The sequence below is a fragment of the Mustela nigripes genome, chromosome 12 (genome assembly GCF_022355385.1).
Source record: "Mustela nigripes isolate SB6536 chromosome 12, MUSNIG.SB6536, whole genome shotgun sequence".
Classification (NCBI taxonomy): domain Eukaryota; kingdom Metazoa; phylum Chordata; class Mammalia; order Carnivora; family Mustelidae; genus Mustela; species Mustela nigripes.
The window spans coordinates 78,162,070-78,174,846 of record NC_081568.1 but is presented as its reverse complement, the minus strand read 5'-3'; the positions used below and the strand labels follow the sequence as shown (position 1 = coordinate 78,174,846).

Here is a 12,777-nt window from a genome sequence, read left to right as displayed (position 1 = left end):
ACCCTTCAGTTCTCAAGCAGAGAATTCTCTCTATGGTGGGTTAGGGAGTACCCCATACCATGGGGCAAATATATTAGCCCCCTCAATTCACTGGGAAATAAATGGTAGCCTAGAGTTAAGGTAGTCCAGAATCTGGCCTCCCCAATCAAGAAGAGAAAGCAAGGGTAAGGTAGACCCTTGTGCAGCAGAGTCTTCTATGCTCCCATATTCTGACAGCAGGCTTCTACAAAACCCTGACTCTTGACCATTACCTTCATTTCTTACCCTCAGATAAGGGCATAACCCACCCCAAGTACTCATCCATTATTCACAAAACACTTCTAAAGCACACCATCTACCACATAGTTACCATGCACTATGGGCTCTTGCAGAGAGACCAACAGTCAATGGGATGTGACCCAGCCATATGCCTGCATCAGCATAACCTCAAGCATTGGCTGAGCCTGCAAAGGTCTCACCTCTAGCCCATACAGAAGATCAGAGGGTGGGCAGCTTGGGCGAACAGGCTCCCCTGCCATGGGTGCACTGGGTGACTTCACCATCATGAAGCTATCACTCCGAGTGGGTGCAGAAGCCAAAGGTGTACAGCCATGAGAGTGGCCGCCCACATCAACAAACTTGATAGGATCATCTGACCCTAGCTGGATACGCAGGATCCCATTGGAAGGAGGAAGCCCCTCCCTCCTTCGAGATCGGGTGAGACAGGCACAGGTGCCAGCAGGAAAGCAGGTCACTCCACAGGCAGCCCCACGCAGACACTTTGAGAGCAGTGCCACGAATGAGCCAAAGGACACAAAGCAAATTGCCACTAGCGATACAGCCAAATAGAGGGTCAGGCGGGATTCTCCTTCCCTTGGAGCTGAAGATTCTCGAAGATCAGGGACAACTGGATGAGTATCTTCCTCCAAAGACACTAGTAAAGTGACAGAGGTAGACAGTGGAGGGCTACCACTATCCTTTACCACAATGACCAGCTTCTGTGGTGGGAGATCAGCTGGGATGGGAACTGCCGTCCGTACCTCCCCAGCATAGCGAGAGACTGCAAACAGGCTGGGGTCTGGGGCCTCCAGGAGCTGATAGGAAACCCAAGCATTGTAACCTGAATCCAAGTCCACAGCAGTCACCTTTGTGACTAGGTGGCCAGCACCAACTGATGGAGGCAGTGCTTGAGGACACAAGGAACCAGGCCGCGCCCTAGGGCGGAGCACAGCTGGGGCATTGTCATTGAGGTCCAGCACAAACAGACGAACTGTCACAGTGCTGCTGAGAGGTGGGTTGCCCCGATCCCGGGCCTGCACCTCAAATTGCAATGTCTGTGTTTGCTCATAATCAAAGGATCGAGTAGCATGAACAGCTCCTGTCTGGGGATTCAGAGAAATAAAGGAAGAAGCTGAAACATCTCGATTTCTGGGCTCCAGGAGAGAGTAGGAGATAAGTGCATTCAAGCCAGAGTCTGGATCAGAGGCTGCAAGGGAACAAAGCAGGTCCCCTGGGCGATTGTTCTCAGGAACAAACACCTCATGTGACCTCTGGAAGAAAGAGGGTGGGTTATCATTCACATCTGAAATATTGAGGAAAATAGTCCTCTGGGTACTCAGAGGAGGATTCCCAGCATCAGAAGCAGTGACCATGATGTCATAGCTGGATTTGGCCTCTCGGTCCAAGGGCCCAGCAGTCACCAGGGAGAACTGGTTCCTGAAGGCAGACTTGAGGGCAAATGGCAGGTGGTCAGGAATACTGAGGCTCACATCTCCATTCGACCCTGAGTCAGGGTCCTGCACACTGATGAGTGCCACTACAGTGCCAGGTTCTGCGCTCTCTGGAAGAGTCCCAAGCTCCGAGGTCACTGTGATGTGTGGGGCATTGTCATTTACATCTAGGAGATCCACCCGAAGGCTGCAATGTTGCTCCATGGCTGGAGAACCCCCATCGCGAGCCCGAATATCAAATTCATAGTAATTCTCGCTCTCAAAGTCTAGGGGCCCCTGAAGGGTAAGCTTTCCAGTAGTTGGGTGAAGGCTAAAGAGGTTTCTCACACGATCAGGGGTGTGACCACTGAAAGAAAAGGTGACGTTACCACTGGGACCCAAGTCTGGGTCAGAGGCATTGAGCTGGATGAGCAGCATGCCGGCTGGGGCACTCTCCAACACGCTAATCCTATAGCTGGATTGCTGGAAGGCTGGGGCGTTGTCATTCACGTCCAGCACAGATACTCGGAGCTCTGCGGTGCCAGATCTCGGGGGGTTCCCTCCATCCACAGCAGTCAGCACCAGGCGGTAGTCTGATTGCTTCTCCCGATCCAAAGGCTTCTCTAGGAGCAGCTCTGGGACCAGGCTGCCGTCGCTGCGCTTCTTGACATCAAGTGCAAAGTGTTCATTGGAGCTTAGTCTATAGCTGCTGATAGAATTGCTTCCCACATCTGCGTCCTGAGCCTTTTCCAAGGGGAAACGCTGTCCTGGAGGAGCTGCCTCCCCAATTTCCAAGTCCAGCTGCTGCCGAGGAAATCGGGGGGCGTGATCATTCACATCCACAATTTCTACCTCCGCTCGGTACATTTCCAAAGGCCCTTCGGTTACAAACTCCAGGGGCACGATGCAGCTGGCACTGAGTCCACACAGTGCCTCCCGATCAATTGGATTCTTGATGAGCAGGGCTCCGCTGTCCAAATCCACACGGAAGTGTCTTTGGTTCACCTCTCCAGCAACCTGCAGCCTACGAGCTGACAGACTCTCTGTATCCAGCAGGAAATCTTGGGCGACATTCCCTACAAAAGTCCCCTCCTGTGACTCCTCTGGGACCGGGTAGCGGATCTGCCCACAAACGTAACCCAGGTGGCAAATGAGGAACAAAAGGGTAGCCCCCCAGCAGATTTCTACCCAGCTTCCCACCTTGCGGAGCATTGCTGCTTCCCAATAGTCCTCTACCTGGTCCTGAGAAGCAGAAGAAGCCGACCCGCCCCAAACGGCAACAGCAGCTGGAGACACCTATCTCTCTTTCGTGGCGCCAGCTCTAGCGGGGCTGGGCCGGCGCCGCAAGGGTTACGCGCCGTTTTTTTGCTGGTGGCGGGGTAGATTTGTCTGCCTTCCGCCACCCGATTGGCAGAAGGCAGCTCTTGGGCTCAGCCAATAGGCTGAGCCGAGAACATCCCAATAGCAGCAGGGTTAATGCGTCGCAGCACTGGAGGAAAAAAAAAAAAAAAACCCAAAACAAAAACCACCTATCTTTTCGCCTTCCTCCCACTCAACAGCATTTCTTTCTATAGGTTTATTATCTCCAGGAGAGACAGACAACATGTATATATGTTCTTTCCCCCCTACCAACACACCAACTTCCCCCGCCCCTTTTCAGCGGGGAGGCGGGGAGTGGGGGACAGAGAGCCAGAGCCCTAGCAACCTGCAGCCCAGAGAGAAGTAGCCATTTGAGACTGGTCACTTTGTTCAAGCCCGTGTTGTCATCCACCAATATTCTAAATGGGTAGTTTCTGCCTCAGTCTGATGTATTAGAGCAACAACTAATTAGAAGCAGGGCCATAGACTCAAAACTCTGCCCCTCTGCAGATTATTCAGAAACATATCCATCTCTTTGCAGAAAGAATTACACATTAATGTAGCCAATTAAATTTATGCAGTGCACGTTTTTGTTGTAACAGGAGGTGCAGCAGAAACCGAATCTCTCTTATTCAGACACTAGCTAGAATTACCATTCATTGATTTCAAGGACAGTATAGAAGGAGATGAAGCAAGGTAGAGGGAGAGGTTCCAAATCAGTAAAGAATCAGTGTGCCTGTGAGGCGCTAAGGACTAGATCTCATTACCTGGCAGAATGCTAATGTTCACAGATTTAATAGTTTCCTTGAATGACTGAGATCAGCCACTAACAGCACTGTGCCTACAAATCCCCTTTATTTGACACCGTGGCATGCTTGATTTGTTAATTACCAAGAGAGACAGTTTCAAATGACCAAGCTTTTCACTTGGTGCCATGGGGCCTCTTGGAGCTGGAGACTGGATTCACTTTACTCCCACCCTGATCTAGACCCTCCCGGGAGCCTGGCTACCACTTCTCACACACAGAAACACAGATCATCCCACACTGTAGTTACCTACAAACTATAATCCTAGTGACACATCGGAACACAGAGAGACAAATCCAGCCTGATCTGGACATAAGATTTCTTAACTCATCTGAATCCTCACCTAGGTCACCACAGGCTGCAAAAACCACCAGCAAAACACCGATTTCTTATCCTCTCCAGATTTTTAACCAAACCTGTCATCCTCAGGAATATCCTTTTGACTATGGTGAAGCCAAAAACCTACATTCTGGTCTCAAACAGAGGGATCTGGCTTTCTGTGTTCTTTTACCATAAAACAGCTAAACCTCCTCACATAGGAGTAAAGGAGGTATCAATCAGAAGGTTTCAATCAGTCTGACCTATGAGGTGTTTGGGGTGGGATTCACTAGCACAGGTGAATGGCACCACCAACAACCCACCATGAATATTTTATACAATTCATTCATTTAAAATCCACAATTTGGGGCACCTGGGTGGCCCAGTGGGTTAAAGCCTCTGCCTTTGGCTCAGGTCATGATCCCAGGGTCCTGGGATCGAGCCCTGCATCAGGCTCTCTGCTCAGCAGGGAGCCTGCTTCCTCCTCTCTCTCTGCCTGCCTCTCTGCCTACTTGTGATCTCTGTCTGTCAAATAAATAAATAAAATCTTTAAAAAATAAAATCCACAATTTGATGGTTTTTAAGTATATTCACATATGTTAAAAGGATACAACCATCACCACAATCTAATCATAGAATATTTCTGTCATCCCTCAAAGAGGTTGCATACCTCAGTTCCATACTGACCAGCTCTAGACTTTTTAAGAACAGCTGGCCAGATGCTAGTGGTTTAGGAAGATTTTCTCTTTAGATAACTAAAGCATCCTCTTTTGTCTTCCCTACATTGCTCCTCTAGAGCTATTCCAAATACATATGTATTTTTAAAACACAATTATTTCTGTATTTGGGTATACTTGACACACACTGTTACATTAGTTTCATGTGTACAACACAGCAATTCAACAAGTTTATAGAGCTATTCTATAGAATATTTTAAGGCTGGAACTAACAGAATTTTCTAAGTTCAGCCTGGCCCAGTAAGTCTGGTTCTATGAACACCAAAATAACACCTGGCTTCATAAATGTGTTAATTGATAGACTGATAGATTTTAGAGCAGTAGTTTTCAAACTAGTCTGTACATTACAATCACTTGGGATCTTCAAAAAATCACTTGGGGACCTTCAAAAAATACTGATCCCTGTGTCTCACCCCCAAACACTGTGCTTTATTTGGCTTGGGTGTGGCTCAGGCTTCAGAATTTTTAAGGGGTCCCCAGGTAATGCTGGTATACAACCAAGTCTGACAGCTGTCATCTTTCCTTAGCGCCTTTCCATTTATGTCTCTACTATGTCATTTTTGGCTGCCTCCAGATTTTCTCATTTCCAAGGTGTGTTTAAGATTGGGGGTGGGTAGGGGCGACTGGGTGGCTCAGTGGGTTAAGCCTCTGCCTTTGGCTTGGTCATGATCCCAGGGTCCTGGGATCGAACCCTGCATCAAGCCCCGAATAGAGCTCTATGCTCAGCAGGGAGCCTGCTTTCCCCTTTCTCTCTGCCTGCCTCTCTGCCTACTTGTGATCTCTCTCTCTCAAATGAATAAAATCTTAAAAAAAAAGATTGGGGTGGGTAAAGAATAAATATGATAATAATAATAACAGAATTTTTTAACACTTAGGATACACCAGGCTCTGAGACTATCTTGGCCAAGGACTCACAGGTGATAAGTAGTGAAGCCTCATCTGTCTAACTGACAAATCCAAGGGTTAGTAACAATAATATACTTATTAGTATACTAATATACTTTATTGATCATAAAATAAGTGGTTCTCCTACAACTGGAAGTGTGTATAGGCTTCACTACAAGACAAAAGCCTCATAGTTACCTGTATACCAGCCTGAATAAATAAAATCTTTACCTTTCTCAAGTTATAAATTCCCTACCTCTTACATTGTGTGCATACTTAAGAAAAATAATGCTGGAAGGGAATAACCCTGGGGGTACAAAAGAACTTTCAATTTGTACCATATGTTCTTTTGGATTGTCTGGATTTATTTATAAGGTAAATGATTACTTTTACTTCTATAATTATGGTCGCTACATCTTTAAATTTGGGGATTCATGTTAGTTACAATTATTTCTCCATATTTTTCTCTATTTTCTAAATTTTCTATAATACACATGCATTACTACTATGCCACTAAAATATTTTGTAAGTAATATACACATTATTTCCAGCAGTGTACTTGAATTAAAACTTGAAGGATGCCTAGAATTTTCTTTCTTTCATAGAAAATCAGCTGAGAACAAGGTCCAGGATCTGTGTAGGCAAAGGAACATTATCAGGGGTGCCTCGATGGCTCAGAGGGTTAAGCATCTGCCTTTGGCTCAGGTCATGATCCCAGGACCCTGCATCAGGCTCTCTGCTCAGCGGGGAGCCTGCTTCCCCCCTCTCTCTGCCTACTAGTGATCTCTGTCAAATAAATAAATAAATAAATAAATAATCTTAAAGAAAAAAAGGAACATTATCAGTACATCATTAGTTTTAATGAAGATGCAGCAATCAAATGAAAGATGGACAAATGGAATATTTGCTATATTCCAAGCATCTGCCACTGGTTAGAGATATCAAGCAGCTTGTTCTTTTTTTTTTTTTTTTTTGAAGATTTTATTTATTTATTTGACAGAGAGAGATCACAAGTAGGCAGAGAGGCAGGCAGAGAGAGAGGAGGAAGCAGGCTCCCTGCCGAGCAGAGAGCCTGATGCGGGACTTTATCCCAGGACCCTGAGATCATGACCTGAGCTGAAGGCAGCGGCTTAACCCGCTGAGCCACCCAGGCGCCCTAGCAGCTTGTTCTTAATGCAAATGACACCAAGCTAAGTTCTGAGTGCTGAGATCTTGGCTTATAATTTAATGCCCCCTTAGCAAGACTGGTTAGTTGTGATGGCAAGTGAGTGCTGAGTGTGGGAATTGGGGCCACACATGAGTCAATCAAATCCACATTGTGTGGGTTCACAAACCACGCTCTAGTCAGGCCATCCCTTTCACAAAGGCATGATGCTTGATCTAGGCAGGGCAAGGTGAAAATATGGATGTATCATTAGGAAATCATGCTCATCATTCAAAAAACACTCCATTCCTTCCTGAACCTGGTGTAGGCATCAAAAAGTATTAATATCGTTCTGGGATGCTAACCCTTACCTGTCCAGGAGGGGAGCTCTCTGCGCCCAACACTTGCCTATAGAACACTGGATCACAGCTCCGCAGCGTGTTCTGGCGGCTGGCCAGTGGGCTGGCAGCACCAGTTTTCTTCAGCAGCAGGTCGCTGCGGCGTGAGTCGGTGGTGAGGTACACCTGATGGTAAAGGTGCGGTGGCATCAGGCCACCCCGCACAGCGTCTGCATGCAGAGAGGACCCTGGTGTTCTGTACAGGGAGCTCACTGGGGCTCGGTAGAGGTCCCTGGACTGCTTCCACTTGTAAACTTTGAATATAATCACTCCCAGTACTGTGACTGCGAACCCCACAGAAACCAGGATTAGAGAGAGGAGTAGATAAAAGGTGAGATTTTTATTCTGCTCCCGAGGGGCAGAGCCAGAGGGGAACTCAGCCCGGGCTTCAGGAGAATCCTCAGTTACTGACACAGTCAGGGTTGCTGTGGTAGACAGTGATGGCTCCCCATTGTCTTTGATCAAGACCATAAGAGTCTGCCTGGGCACATCTGTGTCTTGGACAGCACGTGAAGTGCTGACTTGACCTGTGTGAAGCCCCACAGCAAAAAGGCTCTGGTTGGAGGCCCCCAAAAGGCTGTAGGAGAGCCAGGCATTGTGCCCTGCATCAGGGTCCCAGCCTACCACCCGTGTGACCACATGGCCAGGAGCGGTAGCTCTGGGTAGCATCTCCACTGAGCTCCTGCCAGGCCGAGGGTATAAGACCTGTGGGGCATTGTCATTACGGTCAGTAACAAATATATTGACGCTGATGTTGGTGGTCAGGACCGGAATGCCCCCATCACTGACATGAGCTGTTATTTCGAACTCTCGCCGATCTTCATAATCCAGGGACACTAAGGAAGACACGATGCCACTGTCACGATTTATTGTGAAATAGCGGCCCACTAGCCCAGTTTCAGCTCCTTGCTCCAAGAGGAAGAAGGAAAGGTGAGAATTCTGTGGGGCATCTGGGTCCCAGACACTTAGATTTAGTATTGGAACCCCAGGGATGTTATTTTCCTCAACATAAACATCATAGGAGGACTGGGAAGACTGTGGAGGGTTGTCGTTGATATCAGAGACTTGTACTTGCACAACTGTAAGAGCTGAGAGGGAAGGGACTCCCGAGTCTTGAGCAGTGATGCTGAGGTTGTATTCTGGGACAGTCTCACGATCCAGGGCTGCACTGGTTTTCAAAGTAAAGTAATTCTTGAGGGAAGAAGTTAGGCTGAATGGGAGACCTGGAGGAATCTCACAAGTCACCAATCCATTCTCCCCAGCATCCAGATCGATCACGCTGAGCAAAGCAATGACAGTTCCAAGAGGAGCATCCTCAGGGACTGGGCTGTATACGGAGGTGACTGTGATCTCTGGGGCATTGTCATTCACATCCAGAACCTCTACCAAAACTTTGCAATGTGCTCCTTCCGGAGTGGCACCTTTGTCTTTGGCCTGTATGTAAATCTCGTGGAGTTTTGTGTCTTCGAAGTCCAGGCGACCCTTGATTGTCAACACCCCAGTAACAGGATCTAAGGAGAAGAGATCTCGCATACTGGCACGGTTGTGGCTGCCAAAAGAGTAAATGATTTCACCATTGGGGCCTTCATCCAGATCAGTTGCATGAACTTGCACAACGAGAGTGCCAGGGGGTGCATCCTCCAGGACACGCGCACGGTACAAAGACTGATTGAAGGTGGGTGCATTGTCATTCGCGTCCAGCACGGTGATGCGAATGGGAAGGGTGGCCGAACGAGCTGGAGTTCCTCCATCCAAAGCCGTCAGCACCAACTGGAGACTTGGCTCTCGCTCCCAATCAAGGGCGCGCTCCAGCACCAGCTCCGCGTACTTGGTGCTGTCCTCCCGCGTCTGAACGCGAAGCGCAAAGTACTCATTAAGGCTCAGCTCATAGGTTTGTAAAGAGTTGCTTCCTACATCGGGATCGTGCGCGCTCTCCAGCGGGAAGCGCGTGCCTGGCGCCACGGCCTCGCTAATCTCCAATTTCATTTCCCGGGTAGGGAAAGAGGGATTGTTGTCGTTGATATCCTGGATCACCACCTCTGCGCTGAACAGCTCTAGTGGGGTTTCCACTACCAGCTCCAGAGTTACGGTGCAGGAGGGCAGTGTCCCACAAAGCTCCTCTCTATCCAGGCGGTCATTCACAAACATCTCTCCTGACTCCCGATTCACCTCAAAGAACCTTCGGCTAGTCCCGGACAACACCCGCAGCCTTCGGGCTGAAAGGCTGCCGAGATCCAAGCCAAGGTCCGTGACCACGTTGCCCACCGCAAAACCTCTCTCTCTTTCCTCCAGGATCTCATAGCGAACCACGGCAGAAGCCTTGTGCAAAGCACCAAGCAGAAACAAAACTCCCACCACTCTCCCGGTGCTTACCAGTCCACTCCTCCAGGCCTCTGGGACCATCTCACTCAAAGGCAGTTCTCCTTAGCGGGGTCCAGATTTTTCCGGCAATTTCGCTGAGAAACTTTCAGCGGGTTAGCGCTTGAGCGCTGGGCGCGGAGTCAGACATGGCTTTCTGGATGCCGCTGATTTGCTCTCCGGCTGTTCAGTCTCTGCCTCATCCCGGGGCTCCGAGAGGGGACGGGCCGGGCCCGATCTCCAGCGTCTTCATTGGCCGACAGCGGCACGCAGAGTCCCAGCCAATAACTGCACGAAGAATGCGCTAGCGCCGGGCTCTCTGAGCGGGACAAACACTACAGACAGGAACTTCACTTTCCTTTGGCTTCTTTCCAGAGTTTAGGGCCAAAGCGCCTTGGCAGTTATCTGTACCTCGGAAACCCACCTTAGCCTGGAAAGCCAACTGCACAGCGATGAAGCTGGCTGTTCTGCAAGTTTTCAAACCAAACCAAAGCCTATTGTATATTTTAATCACTGTCTTTAGTAATCACAAGAAGGGAGACTCAAACCAAACTGAGAACCATACAACACTACCTGGAAAAACACAAAACTGGTTTGTTGGAGGGCTGAGTAAATCCTATCCAGCTGGACTCTACATGTAAGGGGGCATTTAGCATTTCCGTGGAAATGTGAATAATTTCAGCTTTATCTCTTACCAAATGAGAATGTACAATTTTATTACTTCCTCAGTAGAGTAAATCAACAGGAGCCACACTCTGGTTTAACTGTGTTTTATGAAATTTAAAATTCAGGTTTCTTTTAAAACTGGTGTTGTTCTTTAGCTCTCGTTTCTTTCTTTCTTTTTTTTTTTTTTAAAGATTCTATTTATTTATCCTACAGACAGAGATCACAAGTAGGCAGAGAGACAGGCAGAGAGAGAGAGAGAGAGGGGAGGAAGCAGGCTTCCTGCTGAGCAGAGAACCCGATGCGGGGCTCAATCCCAGGACCCTGAGATCATGACCTGAGCCGAAGCTCACAGAGGCTTAACCCACTGAGCCTCCCAGGCGCCCCATCTCTCATTTCTTAAGAACCAGAGAGCAATGTGACATTTCCTTACCCCATCTTTCCCAACATAACCTCAATCATAAGGCATAATCTCATATACTTCCTTTTACACTGTCAATCCATTTCCCAAGATCTTGTGTTCATATGCTGCAAAGAGAAGATGCATTGCTAAAAAAGGATAATATCCCTCCCCCCCTCCAAAACAGAAAAATCCAGGCCTATTTATCACCTTTATAACATGACTGAGAAATGCAGCAAAGCCCCATAGTCTTTAGAGAATACAAAGCCTTTAACCCATAGAATAAAGATCCTCAGGTTTTCTGCATTTAAGATTATAATTCAAGAAACAAACAAAATGGTAATGATAGGATAATGAATTAGACAATCAGGTATGAAATAAACTGGCTAAGTTGTACACCTTGGGCAAGAAACTATCTTCACAGGGCTTCTGGTTTCCTTATCTTATAAAATGCCAGGCAGGTAAAATGCCTGGCATAGAGTAAGCCTCAATTACTGATGCAAATCACACTATTAAATATGAGACATAAAGTTTCAGAGCCTCAACTATTTCTGTATACTTGTCTTGGACATCACTTTGACTGCATACAGTACTTTCTGGAGTGTAAATGAACTCTGAAGCAGAGAGATAGTCAAACAGGTTAAATAAGTAGATAAGTATGTAAGCATAAAGAGGATATTTACTGAAGAGATGAAAATCCCTTTTGGACCTGTTTCTCCATGTCCTCAATACTTCATTTTAAATCCCCTAGGTTTTTTTCTTATGAGTGACACAAGTGGGAAAGTTTATTAAAGCTCAAGTATACTGTCCAGATGTTAGAGCAGTTAGCCTGAAGAGAGAGCTGCACATGAACTGGACATGAGCAGACACTTCTCCAAAGAAGACAGCCAAATGGCCAACAGTCACATGAAAAAATGTTCTACATCACCTGCCATCAGGGAAATACAAATCAAAACCACAATGAGATACCACCTTACACCAGTCAAAATGGCTAAAATTAACAAGACAGGGAACAACAAATGTTGGCGAGGATGTAAACCCCATAGTTTTAATTTTTTTAAAGATTTTATTTATTTATTTGAAAGACAGAGATCACAAGCAGGCAGAGAGACAGGCAGAGGGAGAGGTAGGGAAGCAGGCTCCCCGCCGAGCAGAGAGTCTGATGATGTGGGGGGCTTGATCACAGGACCCTGGGATCATGACCTGAGCCAAAAGCAGAGGCTTTAACCCACTGAGCCACCCAGGCGCCCTGAAACCCCCTAGTTTTAAATACTGTTTGACAACAGATCAGACCACTGAGAAGGCTGGTGGGTATTTAAACACTGAAAATATTCTATAGAGTATATTTAGAATATAGAATATAGCCTAGTCACTTGCTACTCAAAGTGTGAGCCAAGAACCAATGGCATTAGGCATCACCTAGGAGCTTGTTAGAAATGCAGAAATCCTCTACTTTGTACCTCCTGATGAGATACTGATTTAACAAAATATCTGTGTGATTTGAATGAATATTAGAGTTTGAGAAATACTGATCCATGGTTTATTCAAAAATAATGATTTATCAATCTTTTTATTTTCCATTCACCATCACTTAATTACAACATGGCTTTTGAAAACTAGCTTCTAAAAGCTGAGATGGTTTTCCCATTTGCAGTAACACCCATAGTTTTCTTAAGACATCTTCATAAGCCAGCAGCACCCTCTTGGATCCATTTTCCATAGTAGCCACAATGATTTCTTTAAAAAATTTTTTTAAATATTTTATTTATTGAGAGATACTACACAAGCAGGGGGAGGTACAAAGGGAGAGAATCTCAAGCAAATTCTGTGCTGAACATGGAGCCCAACTCGGGGCTTTATCCCTCAACCCCAAGGTCATGACCTGAGCTGAAACCAAGAGTTGGACACTAAGCTACTGAGCCACCCAGGCACCTTTGATCATCCTAAAATTTTAATTAGATCAGGGAGCCTGGGTAGCTCAGTCATTAAATGCCTGCCCTCGGCTCAGGTCGTGATCCCAG

General features: G+C 46.9%; 1 protein-coding gene across 5 annotated transcripts in view; it reads right to left on the bottom strand.

Annotated features, from left to right (window-relative positions):
• LOC132028603 (protocadherin gamma-C5) overlaps window positions 1-12,777 on the bottom strand; it is a 166,396-nt gene that overhangs the window by 21,004 nt on the left and 132,615 nt on the right. Inside the window, exon 1 of one of the 5 annotated variants that reach the window (XM_059417774.1) lies at window positions 9,709-9,903. The exons of 2 other annotated variants lie outside the window; for them this stretch is intronic. In XM_059417774.1, coding sequence (XP_059273757.1) covers window positions 9,709-9,738 — 30 coding nt within the window. In that variant the 5' untranslated portion in view covers window positions 9,739-9,903. Of the gene's footprint in view, window positions 1-2,888; window positions 3,020-7,308; window positions 9,572-9,708; window positions 9,904-12,777 lie in introns of those variants that run through there. 2 more of the 5 variants (XM_059417771.1, XM_059417776.1) reach the window with 2 other exon arrangements.